General features: G+C 28.9%; 4 protein-coding genes across 4 annotated transcripts; all 4 read left to right on the top strand.

Moving 5' to 3' along the window:
* Positions 1 to 3,837: 3,837 nt before the first annotated feature.
* Positions 3,838 to 4,771, top strand: LOC137812452 (RING-H2 finger protein ATL78-like). Its single transcript, XM_068614427.1, has one exon. It carries the CDS (start codon positions 3,911 to 3,913, stop codon positions 4,583 to 4,585), a length of 675 nt encoding a protein of 224 aa, XP_068470528.1. The 5' UTR covers positions 3,838 to 3,910; the 3' UTR covers positions 4,586 to 4,771.
* A 3,821-nt stretch (positions 4,772 to 8,592) lies between these two features.
* On the top strand, positions 8,593 to 9,863 carry LOC137812461 (photosystem I reaction center subunit N, chloroplastic). The gene is made up of 3 exons (XM_068614438.1): positions 8,593 to 9,225; positions 9,343 to 9,468; positions 9,623 to 9,863. Exons 1-3 carry the CDS (start codon positions 8,929 to 8,931, stop codon positions 9,710 to 9,712), a joined length of 513 nt encoding a protein of 170 aa, XP_068470539.1. The 5' UTR covers positions 8,593 to 8,928; the 3' UTR covers positions 9,713 to 9,863.
* A 3,847-nt stretch (positions 9,864 to 13,710) lies between these two features.
* Positions 13,711 to 14,384, top strand: LOC137812460 (histone H3.2). Its single transcript, XM_068614437.1, has one exon. The coding sequence runs from the start codon at positions 13,788 to 13,790 to the stop codon at positions 14,196 to 14,198; it is 411 nt and encodes a 136-aa protein (XP_068470538.1). The 5' UTR covers positions 13,711 to 13,787; the 3' UTR covers positions 14,199 to 14,384.
* Positions 14,385 to 15,642: 1,258 nt separating this feature from the next.
* On the top strand, positions 15,643 to 16,300 carry LOC137812458 (histone H3.2). Its single transcript, XM_068614436.1, has one exon. The coding sequence runs from the start codon at positions 15,721 to 15,723 to the stop codon at positions 16,129 to 16,131; it is 411 nt and encodes a 136-aa protein (XP_068470537.1). The 5' UTR covers positions 15,643 to 15,720; the 3' UTR covers positions 16,132 to 16,300.
* Positions 16,301 to 16,906: the final 606 nt, after the last annotated feature.

Here is a 16,906-nt window from a genome sequence, read left to right as displayed (position 1 = left end):
AATAAAATCAGATTGGAGATCAAATTTAGCTTAAACATGTTGCAATTTGATCGTTTCTTATCATTAATCGATCACTGTTCTTTAGTTAGGAGCCACAACTTGTTAGATCCACGAGATTGTGATCTATGTCTACTTGCATATTGTGAAGATTGTAAAACAATTTCACGTATAGCGGAAAGGATTTGGAACCATTTTTCTATCCAAACATATATCATATGTGACATGCCAGACGAATATAACTATTAACATATTGCAAACATCGTATAATTATGTACAAGGAATGACACATCAGACATACATGAGATCAGAGCTGTACGAGGGTATACGTTGTGGCATACATGTAGAGGTGGAGTTATATATATACTAAATTTTTTTTGGAATTTTAATAACCAATAAAACAGAGCTTCAACAAGTTGCAGGACCAAATTTTTTAATTATTGATTCGAATTGGAAACTTTTATTATAATATAACCCGATTTTTTTTTATCTTGGTTCAAAGCCAGTGACCACTTTAAATTAACAAGAGACATGATTTAATGGCTAATTACTATATTAGATATTTTATATGTATCAGAGTCTCATTCAAACACAAACACAAGCAAGTAACCAGCTATCGTTATGATTGTAAATGTTGGGGTAAAGTAGCACTATTCTTTGATAAAATGTAAATGTCACTAACTATCTGTCGGTTTTCTTTAATTTTTAAAAAAATATTAAAAGAAACTATCTGTCGGGTAAAGAGGCTTGAGAAAACAATATTACAGCAGCTAGCAGAACTCGTTTAATGCTGTAACAAATAGATTTGCTTGTGGAGGAAAGAGGTTATATAATAATTTAATTACAATTTTGTTCACTGTAAAAAAATGTAACGGAGGTTATCGAAATAAATTAATTGTAAATTGTGATCAAAACAATGATTAATTAATATTTATCATAAATCTGTCACCAAAACATCAATAAAATAATTTGTTAATGATATCAGTTTATACAACCATACAAAATGGTTAAACTTAAATTTTAGTTGTTAAATCGACAGTTATGAAGTAAAATAAAAGTCATACTATCAATGCATCCAAAAAGAATTTTATTTTAGTGATAAATTTGATATTGGTTGCTAAATTAAATAGTTGATTTCTACTTGTATGAAGTAAAATAAAAGTTATACTATGAGCATCCAAAAATAATTTTATTTTAGTGATAAATTTGATGTTGGTTGCTAAATTAAATAGTTGATTTTTACCAAACTAATTCAAGGGATTTGTTAGTGAGAACAATGTGTCTTGCTCGTTAAACACAATTTCAATTTTTTCTCTAAATTAAAACATTATCAGTCTTGTCGTGTGTATAACATACTCTTCAGAGTTTTATGTTTAGGGTTTAGGATTTTGTGTTCAACCACTCTCTTAGCAATACCATATGTGGTCTCGTGCTTGAGTCTCACTCATTGATGAGATCTATGAGTAGCACATTTTTGTCAATGAATTCGATGACAATGATCCAAACCATTCAACCCTCTTATCTTTGACGAAGATCTCTTTATCGTCATCACCAGATGAATGACATGTCAAATTTGAGTAAGGTTGAAACAATCATTACACATGGAAGACCAATGTTGCAAAACAAAGAGTAATTAATCATTATATTGACTAAATTATAAACTATTTAATAAATTAAAAATTATTGATATTTAAAAGAGTTTTTATTATTATTAATAATTTATAGTTTAATTATATACTATACTTATAACTAGCTACCATATTATAAAAAAGTATTTGTTTATTTAAAGACAATTTGTTTAGTCTCTTGTTAAAATGTTTTTTTTATCAGCAATAAATAATATATACATATGAATCACTTCAGGGATGATCCAACTGATATACAAATAAACAAGGACAACCTAACAATACGACACCTTCCAAACAACTACTCTACTCAAAATACTAATCCTGTTAAAAACAAACTCTGTCACCAAACTAATGTGAATAAAGACAGACTAAAGGATCAAGACATCAATTAGAAAAAGAAAAAACAAGCAGAGAAAAATTTAGAAGTGAACCAAGACCAAACTTTCAATTGAGCCAAAGAAAATATCTCAGAATAATTCAAAACTCCACCTTTAAAAATAAATTATTCCTATGACTCCAAATCTCACTAACCACTGCAATCCATATATTCTTCATTCCTAAAATGACTGACTCCGGAGCATTACACATCTTGAACAACAAAAAATGGGAGTAAACATGAATGGGGGTAACCGACGAAATGCATGATTCCACACCAACCAACTTATCCCGAAGTAAAAAAATAAATGATTTAACTCCTACTATTTTATCCCACAAAAACAACACAACGTTTTTTTACTGCAATCCGCATCTATGTAAATTAGTCTTAATGACAATCTTATTTCCTAACACCATTCGAGTGGTAACCTAAGATGTGGGCAAAGTCTATCCTCTTATTAAAATCTAACTAAAAACTATTTATTTAGTTAATTTTGATTTATTATAGAGACTAATTTTTTGCCAATGAAAATAATAAAATTAAAAAATATTTTTTTAGTTTCTAATTATTACATCATTTAGATACTTAAATTTTTTGTCATTTTATCTAGATTTAGATACTGATTTAACTAAATTTTATAATATTATATCAACTATTTAAAGTTCAATATCAATTCTCTAAAAAAGTTATCGTTAAGTGATTTAGTCGGATACCAAAAAGATGTTCTGACAACGTTTTCTCTATTTAAAAAATTTGAAGAAAAAAAATGCACAATATATCATTTAAGAAACTATAAAACAGTGTATTTCAAAAATTTAAAGAAATATATCATTTTACTTTCACTTTTCTTCATATCTTCTACCTAACCTAAAATTAATTCTCAAAAGAAACAGTAAGTTTGGTTGACCTACAAGTACTTTTCATGTTTGAAATCAATTTTGGCTTCTCAGACATTAGTGAATTGTGTAAAATCTCCTCTTTCTTCCTTTCCACGTGTCCGTAATTGAGTCTAATGTAGACAGAAACCCGACATTCATGTTTGCCAAAAATAGTGGAGGAGTGTATACAAATGTTCTGTATCATAATCATATCTAAAAAGAATCTTCTTTTTGATATTGCACTTTTTTTTGTTATAGTGTACATGGGAGCACATATGCAAGGACGAGCCAAACTCGAGGTTTTTCCAGCATCTGCCACATTCACAATGGCACCATTGAATTAGTTGTCAGCTACACATGGAAGATTGAAGGGTTGAACCAAACCCATTTGAAACACTCAAAATCATTCCCACCATTCTTATTTTAGCTAAGCCAAACCCATGTATAATAAGATTATTAAAAGTCGTTTATAATATATTTTTTCTGTTAAATTTTTAAAGCAAAAACACATATGATTGAGGCAGAAATTTGCAGCAATAAAAACAAAAACCATTTCCGGAGGCCACTTAGTTCAACTTTTTATCACAGGGACCCAAAAGATGGGACACTGAATCAATCTTGAATGAAACCATATTTCAACTAATCCTCACGAAGCTTCACTACTCCTTCATGGCCTCACTGTGCCACTTGGCATATCCTACTTCGTGTAAAGTGGAAATAAAATAGACTCATGATAGCCATAGTCAGTGGATGTTTATATTATGCTTCTAATCTATCTCTAGCAAGAAAGATAAAAAGTTTGATTTTCATTCCTTGCCAAAAACCCCTTAGGAATATTCTAAAACACCACTCACCAAACAACAATAATGTTTCATTTTCTAATAAAAGAAAAGCTACCAAGCTAGATATCATAATCATATGTTATACCCTACTGTGCTAACTTCCCCTATATATATACATAATTGCCTAAGACCTAAGATAACCAACCTAAAGCTCCAACCAACTAACTCTTCTTCAAGATCCCATCAGACATGTATGCTTCAACTTCCTTCACTACGCAATTGCTCCGTGACCTTCTCATGGACTCAAGCTCAAGAAAGCTACTCCTTCAAGAACCTCTTCATCAACAAGACTTGACCAAATCCCCAGATTCCATTAGTTACAACTCAACCGACTCGTATTTCAAAGCTCATGACTTCAACGCAAATGTTGTCATGATCCTCGCAGTCCTTCTGTGTGCTGTTATTTGCTCACTCGGCTTGAACTCCATCATAAAGTGTGTCCTGAGATGCTCAAACATAGTCATCAACGACCCTTCAATTATGAGCAACAGCCCTAGTGTGAGCTACAGCCCTTCACCACGATTGGCCAACACAGGAATCAAGAAGAAAGCCCTCAAGACTTTTCCTACTGTGAGCTACTCAACCGAGTTGAAACTCCCAGGTTTGGACACAGAGTGTGTGATATGCCTCTCAGAGTTTGTCAATGGTGATAAGGTACGCATTTTGCCAAAATGCAACCATGGTTTCCACGTTCGTTGCATTGACAAATGGCTGAGTTCACACTCATCATGCCCCAAGTGCAGACAGTGCCTCATTGAATGCAAGAAAATTGTTGGATCCCAACCACTAGTTCCAGAAACCATTATAAGGATCCAACCACTTGAACCTGAAGGTTTGGAGCGTAACTATAGGGAAGTATGCTAGCTAATTACAATGAATCCCTTCGGTTTTCGTTATAGCTGAACCAATCAACCATAATCAATGCGGCTGTTACTGGGGAAGTAATGTTTTGAAACTTTTAGTTGCTTTGTTTTGACCTCAAGTGTAAGATATACTAGTTAATTTTTTGTTACAGCATTCTTTTCAATGATATTATGAAGTTCTTAATTAGACCACAGATTTGTCGTGCTTTCATGAAATTTAATTTAAAGATATCTTTCTACGGAAGAAGATGAAAGTGAATTATTATGGAGCAAGAAAAGATAAAGGAAAACACAAGTGTGTATTTTGTATGGTCGTTTATCATTATTATTTCCACTTAACTAATATTTTTAATACTAAAACCAAGGTGATCATTTTGAATGAAACAAACTGTTCAGCACTATTTCTCAATCCAAAAGTTCACTAAGAATTGTCAAATCCAATTAAGCTAAGATCGAAATGTAGAGAACGAGTAATTTAATAATATGTTGGAGAGACATCTACCACTTAATTTTTATACCATAAAAAAATACATATTTTATTATTTTATTATTAGATACTAGATAATCTAGTAACTTTTGAAAAGTCTAACACTCCACTGGACAATCTTATATATACAAGTACTTTATGAAATTTTAATGATAACAAACAGTATAATAAAATGTTTCCAAACGAAAGAAATTTTTTTTATGTGTATAATACCATTATTATATACGGATAAAATCCGTAAGTAAAGTAATTTGTAGGTAAGATATTTAAAATTTAATTCAAAAAATAAAAATTATTACATACGGATATAATTCATACGTAATATATTTAAAATTTAATTAAAAAATAATAGAAAATGTTAGAAATAAATTATATCTGCAGGTAATGTATTAAAAATTCAATTAAAAACACTATTACATACAGATTCATCAGTATAGTAATTCAATCACATTATTTTTATTTTCCGAACCATGTTTGGGAAAGAACTCTTGTTGCACACTTGTTGCCAAATCTTCCCTCTAACACAAGTTGTAGTCTACCTTGTAACCCATAAGTTTTTCAAAAAAAAAAAAACTTGTCACCATATAATGGCTTCCCAAGAGTGTTTGTTCCACTATACACCTCTTCCTACTCGGCGTAAAAAGTGAGGCGCGAAGATTTTGAAGAAAGTTCTTGAAAAATGTTAAGAGTAAAAACAAATGAGGATTAAACAGTTATATAGAGACAAAGTAAAAAACGGTAACTTTGTAACGGAATCGTAGCTTAAAACTCTGTTTTAAAAATTAATAACCTTCACTTTTATTATTTTATTTTTTTAAGTCGAAAAGCGTAATAGGTATCAATATTTTAACATGTAAATTAATATAACTTTGCTTGATAACGGGAGAGTAATCCAACTCGCCAATTGTATATTTTTAATCTATCTTCGTGTGAGAGATAAGAGAACCTCCCAAATATTTCTTGTCCCATTATTTTATCAAAGGGTTAAATTTGAAATTAATATAAAACCGTGCTTCAACATCACATTAATTTGGACAAAGAATTCAGATTATTAACTTTGTACACACAAACATAGATATCACAATTTGCTGATAAACCAAAATTAAGATACACATCACTTTGTTTTCAGATTTTAAAACATTTGATCGCAAAATGGTACAAGTGAATAATAAAACGCCCCCTGATCGTTGCTGTTAACAACTATACTCCATGATTAAAAAGAAAAGAAAAATAGAAAGTTGCATACTTTATCCAGTTCATGGAGCATGCATATAATAATAAATGGAAGCTGATGCAGAAACCACTCATCAACTTTCAATCAAATAAATGCACTAAAATGGAAATGGTGTATCATAGAACTCACACATACAAATACCACGCATCTAAGTGGCTCAACTTTGATTTGCTAAAACTTCAATGCATGATATATGTTATTATTCAACATCTCACCAACCTTCGTTAGTTTGAGAAAATTAAGGATAAGTTATATTTAAATTTACTTAAAGATTTTTTTTAGATATATTTTATTTTATTGTTATTAAATTATTTATAAATATTTAATTTTACGAATAAGATGTGTACGTCTTGATGTGAATGTGAAGATATATATTAATCGATGTAAAATCTTTATAATGCGTCAGATAATATGATAATGAGTCAAATTAAAATAGATAATGTTATTAGATTTAATTTCTTAAGGTATGTTTATATCCAATTTGTTATCTAAGTGAGGTTGTCCAAAGTAATTAGGACCAGATCAAATTAATTGGTTAAGATCACAGTGCGTTTAATTTAAATTATAGTTACTTTAACTTTTTGCTTTTTTGAAAAATGGGTTTAAAGTAGTTTTTAAAATAGATATAGTTTAGGATTATGTTTCCTTTAACCTTGTTCTATTTCACTTTATAGGAGAAATAGTAATTATTATTATGGCCGAACATATTTTATTTATTGCCTGATTTGGATTACGCTGATGTAAAGTTGTTTATTAAAAATATTAGATCAAGCTTTTTAAAATTCATTTAAATAAAAAGGTTAAGTTTTATACTATCTCTTTTTAATCTTTAAAAAATATTATCTGTCTTTGGTTAACAAGGATTTATGTAAATAAATATAAACAATATAATAGTATCGTTTTTCTATTACTTTTTTTATATTTTAAGTTCATTTATATATTTAGATTTATTTGTCAATTTCAAAAATCATAATATAAAATATAATTTTAATAAATAAGTTTTTATTTTAACCGACAAATAAACAAATTCAATTCAAATTTTAAAAAAACTACGTTAAAAATAGATCAAACTTGGCACTTCTTATAATCTAGGTTTAAAATTATTTTAATTATAAAAAAATAGTTTATAAGATAGCTACCCATGATATAATTTAGTAAACGTAGAATATACTTTTAAACGTAAAAAAGAATTTTTACACTACTGTATATATTTTTTAAACATGTTCTTTATTATTAGTTTGAATTTATTAAAAGTAAAAAAGTATATGTTTTACTTTTATTTCATAATTTTAAATTATAATTTTATGATTTTACTAGCACATATTTTTTTTTATTTTTTACGACAAATAAAAAATTATAATTAAAAAATATAATTAAAAAGTAATTATTAAAATAAAAAATATATATATTGAAGTTATACAAAATAATCATAAAATTAAATATTTTTTGTTAATTTTGATAATGTTATAATTGTGTAATATGTTTATTGTAAATTTCCATCCAACTAATAAGTAAAGTTATAATAAAATATGTATAAAAATAGTTTTGAAATATTTTAGTTTTTAATTATACAATAAGAATACTTCCCATCTTTTCTCACAACTGTTTATTGTAGATATTTTTTTATATCGGGCAGCTACAAATTTTATTAACAAGTATCGATAGAGGTAAAAAAAAAGTGTATAGATAAAAAATATATTGAAAATGAAATCCTTATTAATTGTTATCATGGAATATATGATTCAATTTCAGTGTTAAAAGACGAAAATGCCCTTTAAAAATGGGGTACATATAAAAATACTATCACAGGAGTGCAAAAAGCAATTTCCCAAAAATGGGTCGGGAATCTTTTTTGTTTGTCCACATCATGAATTGCTTTGGACTCATCTTGGGCTTCTAAGCAGGATTTTAAGCCCCACGCTGTCTAAAAATGAAAAGGAACCCGTTCTTTATGGGTATTTCTTCCTGCATCCAACAAATTTCTCTATGCACCCATTATTTTTGAAAAGACTGTTTTACCCTTTTTAAAAATGATTTTTGGATTATTTTTTTTAGAGTATTTCTGAAACATAATTTTTGAACTATAATTTATAAATTCTAGATTTATCATTCTAGAAATAAAAAAAATAAATTCTGGAATGAGGAACGGAGGAAGTAACACCATTCTTGATACATCTGCTATACAATCTTCCCCATACACGCTTTTTAAAATACATTAAGATTTTAAAATTAATTAATGTAAGAGTTAATTTACATATAAAAAAGGTTATTGAAATATATGTAGAGTAGATAAGAAGTGGGGATTTTGATGTGGGACCTATGATACGAACCAGAAGAGGGTGAAGTGTGGCAAAAGCAACATGTTTGCAAGATATGCCAATAAGGAGTGAGGCAATCCCACCTTATCCACACTCCAACCACAACCTTCAATTACGTTACACTTATCGTATCCACTCCTTATCACAGCCTCAAACAACACAAGAAAAATACAATAAAAAACAAAACACAAAATAGAACCACTGGGATTAAGAAGCACACAATCTGAGTTGGCCTTTGGTCCTTGCAAAACAAGCTAGTTTTCTTTTCAGCTTGGATCAAAACCACAAAACTTGCATCCACCACCATGTCTGCCATGAACTCTACTGTCTTGGCTTGTAACTATGCCAGATCAGGATGCTCCGACCTCAATGCCAAGCTCACTTCCATGCCTTCGGTTGCATCTCCACAACTCTCTGCTCTCAAGTTGCCTCTCATCAAGGCTCACCAAGCAAAAGTTACTGAATCTAAATCAGACCAAGGAAGGAGAAGTGCCCTTGTCTACTTAGCAGCTACCCTTTTCACTGCTGCAGCTGCTGCTTCCAACTCTTCAGCCAATGCAGGAGTCATTGAAGAATACCTTGAAAAGAGCAAGACCAACAAGGTTTCTTCAAACCCTTCTCTCTTTACCATACAATCACGGTTACCCTTAATTTTAGTTTCAATTTCACTCTTTCATGCCATCGTAATTTAACTTCTCCATAATGGATCATTGCTACAGGAACTTAATGACAAGAAAAGGTTAGCCACAACTGGAGCCAATTTTGCAAGAGCATACACTGTGGAATTTGGCAGTTGCAAGTTCCCTGAAAACTTCACTGGTTGCCAGGATCTAGCTAAGCAAAAGGTATATATGCTATAGTAGTTTTTAACTTAATTATGTTTTTATAAGTTTTTAAATAATTTATGTAATGTTATTGATTCTTTTCAACTGTAGTGTTTATCAAACTTGCGTAACACTGATTCAAAATCTTTACTTTGGTTTCTTTTAATGAACGCAGAAAGTGCCTTTTCTTTCTGATGATTTGGATCTAGAATGTGAAGGAAAGGACAAATACAAGTGTGGTTCTAATGTTTTCTGGAAATGGTGAAATGGACAACATTTTCCCGTGTCAAAGTTCTCCTTGATAATGTGCCATAATTCTCTGTATTATTCTTATTATCATTATTGCTGCAGTTTATGATAATCTGTGTTGGTTGTAAAAACATTAGAAACTAAATCTTACTCGCCTCTTTCGTTTACATGAAGCCACTCCAAATGCCTTGTTTCTTCTTTTGAAATTCACAACTTTACTCATTATTTTGTTATCTTGTTTCCTACTCAGAACTCGAGAACACCCTTGTGATTTTTTATAGAGTTTAAAAGTATACATTTTACTGAATCATACGTTAAAACTTCCGATTAAAAAATAAGTTACATTCATGTCTGAAAATTCGTAATTTTGCCTTTGATGATGCATGATGCAAGAGTTAACGTGGAAAGCGTAAGACAAGTATATCCTAAGAAGAGAATTGTATATTTACAATATTTATGAGGAATACATTTATCTCCTCAACTCCTTTCTTATATTTGTATTTAATAACCTTTTTAATTAAGATATTATATTATTATAACGCATGTGGATCAAATAAGTATCAAACATTAATTAATTTCTTTACTCTTTCTTGTTATGTTAAGATAAACTTCTTGCATTAAACACAGACAATTCCGAAAAAAATGAAAATTAAAAAAAAAACAATTAAAATTATTATCTTTTGGAACTTTTAATTTTTTTTCCCTTGGTGAATTTAGTCTGGATTTTGGATTAAAAATATTCATACTGAATTGGATCATTTCTGATTTCGGATTGAAAATATTCTTACCGAAATGAGTTAAACGACTTATTGTATTAAAAACAATTATGTATTTAGAATTAATTAATAATTAATAAACATGTGTAAATATATTTAATACAAGTATTTTAGAATTTGATTGTGTTGCACTTACAATATTTTTATAGTTTTCCAAATATATATGATAGTATTTTAGTGTACTATTATATGATTTATTTATTAATACGAGATAGAATAAATATAAGAAAAAAAATGCTAATATGTTTCTTTCTTTGACAATTCAATCATTTATGATTTATTTGATTGATGGGATAAAGTATTTTTTAATTGATATATTTAGAAAATTATTAAAATATTTCATGTTAAAAATAAATATGATTAAATGTTAAGAAATGATTAAATGTGTAAAAACATGTCAAGAACACAAAAAAAATGTTGAATTGTGTTTTATAAATTTTAAAAACTTTTGATAAAGTTATTGTCTAATAAATGTAAACATACGAGGTTTAATATTGAAGAAACGTGTTGTCAAGGAAGTTTGTTTAAAACTCTGTCTTGTCAAACATAATTTTGACAAAACCGACACATTATCTAAAAAGCTTTTTAAAAGTATTACCTTTTTTTTAGTTGCAAATAAAAAATATGTAATATAAAAATATTACAAAGAAGAAGGAATTATTCTTTATGTTTTTATCTCTAACATGCAAATTACATTAAGTTTTTGAATGAGTGTTGGTAAACAAGATAATCTTACAAAAATACTAGTAGATATTTTTTTGACCTTAACTAGAATAATGTAAGTATTATTTAGAATGTAACTATTTTGAGATCGCTGTGAGATAAAATAAAGTTTTTTTTTTAATTGTTTAACCTTCACATTTGAAACTTAAAGACACATTAATTTGTTACTTTTTTACACAACTCTTTCAATATGCGACATAACTTATCTTACCTGAGATATGCATTGTTTTTCACCTTTGAGTAAAACACAAAATCTAATGATAGTGGATTGATTACGTAACAATAACATTTCATATTTTTTTCAAAAGATTATTTGCATTAATCAAATTTCATCACATAATTTAAGGAATCTTGATGATGAAAAGTATTATGATATCCTTCTGAAAGAAAGGAGAAACGAATATTTCTTACACGCATAAAATAAATATTTGTAAGTTTGATGTGTATCATGAAATGTTCAATACTTTCATCTGGTAGACACATTATACTTATTGCTTTTCAAAGTAAAACATTATCAGACGAAGTATATGCAATTGTACTTGTTCAAGTAAATTTTTCCAAACAAAATATACAAACATTTTTGTTAAACATGAAAAGCATTACACTTGCATCTATTAGACTAGATAAAACACTTACATACGAGACTTTATGCTTTGTAAAATTATGTTTCATAATTTTTTATTTAAATATATAATCAAAACTAAATTAAAAGATCTTTTGAAATTTCATCTAACAATATCTTACACCCACGTCAATAGATAATTTATCCCATTATAAACAATATACTTATTTATAAAACAGCCATGAATTATTAATACCCACTAATGTTCATAATTTATAAAATAAATCAATATAAAAATAATTTTATAAATACAAATTGAATTTGAAATAAATTTCAAATAGAAAGAAGATTTAAAAAAAAATATATTTAGTACATAAAAATATATTTCCAAATAATAAATTACTTCACAAAATACCTAAATTCAAATTAATTATTTTATTTATTATTGTAACATTTTTATATAATTGTGTATACTTAATGTTTATATGAACGATAAAGAATATAGAAAAATAAGTCCAGGTGGAGTTTAAAACTTGAGGTGTTGCATAATTGTTGTGTTGGATTGAGGAGGAGGGGAGATAATGAATTTGTGAGGATTAGAAAGGATGTGTAAGTACATGTAAAGTTATTTGGATTGAAAAATGATAAAGTAGATTTGTGATAATGATTTATTGAAATTTGTAAGTGATATGCCATAGTTCACAAGGAATTTATAAATTATTTTAAAGATATCAAATGTAACTTTATAATTTTATCCTTCTTCTTAAAAAATATTTGAATAATAAATTATTATATAGATTTAAATTAATTAAAATTTTATAATATATAATATCATAATCACTTGTATTTTTCAATAAAAAATTAAAAAATACAATAAAAAATATTTGTGTGTTGAATTAAAATAATATTTATTATCATATACATTTGTTATTTTATATAACTATATCTAGTTTGTTGATATTATAATTTATTTTATTATTTTCATTATTTATAATTATATATTTTATTAATAATATAATTAAATAATTTTCAAATTATTAAATAAATTTATGTAATATTTAATTTTATATATTGTATATTACAATAAAATGCATTATATATATAAGAATTAAATATACTAAAATAAATCAAGAAACAAAAGTTTTAACAAGTCAAATTTATTAAATTTTTATTTAATCAAATTTAAAGTAAAATAATCAAATCCCTTTTGAATTAAGTTTTAAAAAAGTAATAAGATATTATGTAATAAAATTAAAGCCATTTTGTTGTTCAAATTCGAAATCAGCATTGAATTATATTGATATAATATTTTCTCAATATTTGAGTAAATATTTTTGAATTAATTTACCAACAAATTTTTGTTAATTTTTTAAAATTTTGTGTGACTTAGACCAATTTGTTTCGGAGGGAATCAAGTGGCGTATCTTTGTATATATACTTAGTCTATTTTTTTTTTATCGTTATATATATACTTTATTCTTGCTAACTTTATGCAAGTAAATTATATACAAATAAAATTTTAAAAACGTACTGACAAAGTAAAATATTTTATATTCAATTATTGATTTTTCTATAAAAATATGTATATAGTAGAGAAAAAAATTAATGGATTTTTTTTTTTGTAAGTATTTAAACTAATATATATATAATAAACTTAAAAAGTAAACTTTTAAAACAAATAATACTTAATAAAAAAACATTTATTCTATAAAGGGAAACTGAAAAATTGGGAAAATTTAGAAGAGGGAAAAAAAAAAAATGCACCAACTCTTTCGCTGGCGCCAAACCAAACGAAAACTAAAATGGAAAAAGATGAATCCGCGTGATATCTCAAACGAAATCGCGACCGTTCGATGAAGCCACACACGGATCGCTCTAAATCCAAAGCTCCAAAACGTAGATTTCCTTCCCTCCCAAATTTCAAGCTCTCACCTATATAACAAAATCCCTTTGCTCTCATCCTTCACTCATCGAACCCCAAATCATTCTCTCATTTGAATTGTTTCTTTCAAATCTTCTACAACCCTTCAATGGCCCGTACTAAGCAAACAGCCCGTAAGTCTACCGGCGGCAAGGCTCCCCGGAAGCAACTGGCGACGAAGGCTGCTCGTAAGTCTGCTCCGGCCACCGGTGGAGTGAAGAAGCCCCACAGGTTCAGGCCTGGAACTGTGGCTCTGAGGGAAATCAGGAAGTACCAGAAGAGCACAGAGCTTCTGATCCGAAAACTCCCCTTTCAGCGTTTGGTTCGTGAAATCGCACAGGACTTTAAAACGGATCTGAGATTCCAGAGCAGTGCCGTTTCGGCTCTTCAGGAAGCCGCTGAGGCCTACTTGGTTGGACTCTTTGAAGATACTAACCTCTGTGCCATTCATGCTAAAAGGGTCACAATTATGCCCAAGGATATTCAACTCGCCAGAAGAATCAGAGGCGAAAGGGCTTAGTTTGTTTGTTTCTTGGTTTTCTTGTATTTGGGGTTAGGGTTTACCTCATCTCTATGTAGCTGGTATTAGGTTCGTTCTTGGGTCTTATAGATTTAGTATATGATGTTTTGATTTCTGGTAATTGTTCCTCTGTGTGTACTTCTCAAGATTTCCCTGTTTAATACAAACAAGCTACTAATAACAAAACTGTCAGAACTCTAAGCCTCTGTAATTTCTAATCAATCTTCATGTTTCAATATTAACAAAAAATTTAAAATAATATTTTTGTTAATGTAGATTTCAAGTTCCTGCATTCTAAATTATCTTTTCCCGTAAATTACAAAATATCTTTCAAATACAAAACTTTAATGAAAATATTCACCACAAAAAGTATTATCTAAACATATAGATTAATGTATAGTATAAACATTTTTTCAATATCAACTTTTACCCTAAAATAAAGTTGTTGAATTCCCACAAAACACTTTATAATTGATAATTAATTTCTTTTGTCCAAATAACAATTTCCGAGAAAAAATGTAATATTATTTTGATTAAATAATTGAAGATTTTCCAAGAAAAAAAATACAATTCTACTTTGATGAAATATTTGAAGAAATTCCAAGAAAGAAATACAATATTACTTTCATTAAATAATTGAAATTAACAACGAATTAAATTTTGTAACGAAAATGACATTATTTGAGTATTTAAATATAAATATTTTTAGAATTTTTTTTTGTATTAATACCTAAGTATTATAATTATATCATGATTTTCAAGAATTGTTTTGGAATATGGTTCGTTTTCTCTTTTATCAAAAATTCCTTTTCATTATTTATGAAGATGATTTTTTTTATTATCTCTTTAATTTTCTTTTGAAACTCACTAGTTTTTGTCTTCCTTCAATCATTTGAAATCAAATTTTTATTATTATCTATATTTCGTTTCTTAACCATTTATCCTTTTTAACATTTTATTTTATTTGAAAACTTTAAACTAAATAAAATATTTTTTATTAAATTATTAAGAAATAAAAAAACTCTATACTGTAATCGAAATTATTTATAATATATACTTAAGATAAAGTTTATATATTTAAAATATCTATTCACTATGTTAAAAAATACAATAGACAAATTAAAATACTTGGGAACTTTAAATAAACAGCTTAAATTTATGACTTTAATAATTTTACAAACTAAACTAAAATCCTTGTTACCATGCATACAAGGGGACCAATATTCCCAAGAAACCTAAAAACTTTAGAGTATTTCCCGAAATAAAGCCAAAAAGAAAAGCTAAAAAATGGAAAAGATGAATCCGCGTGATACATCGAAACCGAATCTTAACCGTTGGATCCTGTCACACACGGATCACTACAAATCCAAAGCTCTCAAATGCAAAACTCCCTCCCTCCAAAATTCGGAGCTCTCACCTATATAATTAAACCCCCATTGCTTTTCTTCTCATCATATCGTAGTCATTTGCAAGTCTTTGAGCTCTTCTAACAACAAGTCCAGAATTTTCTAGAAGCTTCCTAATGGCCCGTACAAAGCAAACGGCCCGCAAATCAACCGGAGGCAAGGCTCCCCGGAAGCAGCTGGCCACGAAGGCTGCTCGGAAGTCTGCTCCGGCAACCGGCGGAGTGAAGAAGCCCCACAGGTTCAGGCCTGGAACCGTGGCTCTGAGGGAAATCAGGAAGTACCAGAAGAGCACAGAGCTTCTGATCCGAAAGCTCCCCTTTCAACGGTTGGTTCGTGAAATCGCACAGGACTTCAAAACGGATCTGAGGTTCCAGAGCAGTGCCGTTTCGGCTCTTCAGGAAGCCGCTGAGGCTTACCTAGTTGGACTCTTTGAAGACACTAACCTCTGCGCCATTCATGCTAAGAGGGTCACCATTATGCCCAAGGACATTCAACTTGCCCGAAGAATCAGAGGCGAAAGGGCTTAGTTTTCTTTTGATCTTTTGCTTTTAGGTTTGCGTGTTTTTAATCAGTTCTTGATAGTTGCTCCTTGTGAATCTTAGCATCTGAAGTGGGTGTTGTTAAGACTTCTTCCAATGCACCCTTATGTACTTAATCATCTCAGCTGATTTTAATTTTTCAAATGTTTGTCTCCCATCTTTGGATTTGTACTTACCTGGGATAATGGTTGTTACAAGATTTAGATACAGATTAATGGGGAGGTTGAACTAGTTTTCATTTACTCATAACAATTTAACCCATTCTTACCCTACAAAACATCTGAGCATATTGAATTAAACATCTTAACTCTGTGTACAGCCATTTATGTCCCTACACGATCCCTTGCAGGGTGGTTTATACATTCTATTAAATTACTTACAAATTCCCATGATATTCTTTTCTTATAAGTAATCACCTAGTGTTTCTACACATCTCCAGCTTGAGGTACTGCATAGATTTATTACAAGGACAAAGAAGAAGGAAGCATAGCAAAAAGTGAAGTTCAATCAGTGAAAAGCTTTTGTGGAGCATGTAAATTAACCTGATTCTCAAACTTCTAATTACTAGACCTGTAAAGAAGCACTGTCTTGATTCCTCATCATCTGCCAGTAAGAGCATCGAAAGGGAAGATTAGACAACTTCCAAGAACAGAGATTCAAGAGACTTAGAATTTAAATACTTACCAAAATTTACACCAGTGTTACTAATATGCGGGTTTGTCATCAGCACAAACTGACCAGCATAACTAGGATCTGTTAGAAT

This window comes from Phaseolus vulgaris, chromosome 2 (assembly GCF_000499845.2).
Source record: "Phaseolus vulgaris cultivar G19833 chromosome 2, P. vulgaris v2.0, whole genome shotgun sequence".
Taxonomy (NCBI): domain Eukaryota; kingdom Viridiplantae; phylum Streptophyta; class Magnoliopsida; order Fabales; family Fabaceae; genus Phaseolus; species Phaseolus vulgaris.
The sequence above is the reverse complement of the archived record's forward strand: the minus strand, read 5'-3'. Positions and strand labels throughout refer to the sequence as shown.

Bases quoted from the DNA above. Each gene is read 5' to 3' on its own strand.
- LOC137812460 (XM_068614437.1), top strand. From the start codon at position 13,788: ATGGCCCGTACTAAGCAAACAGCCCGTAAGTCTACCGGCGGCAAGGCT.
- LOC137812458 (XM_068614436.1), top strand. From the start codon at position 15,721: ATGGCCCGTACAAAGCAAACGGCCCGCAAATCAACCGGAGGCAAGGCT.
- LOC137812461 (XM_068614438.1), top strand. From the start codon at position 8,929: ATGTCTGCCATGAACTCTACTGTCTTGGCTTGTAACTATGCCAGATCA. The intron at 9,226-9,342 runs GTTTCTTCAAAC...TCATTGCTACAG, and splicing joins AAAAGAGCAAGACCAACAAG to GAACTTAATGACAAGAAAAG. The intron at 9,469-9,622 runs GTATATATGCTA...TAATGAACGCAG, and splicing joins AGGATCTAGCTAAGCAAAAG to AAAGTGCCTTTTCTTTCTGA.
- LOC137812452 (XM_068614427.1), top strand. From the start codon at position 3,911: ATGTATGCTTCAACTTCCTTCACTACGCAATTGCTCCGTGACCTTCTC.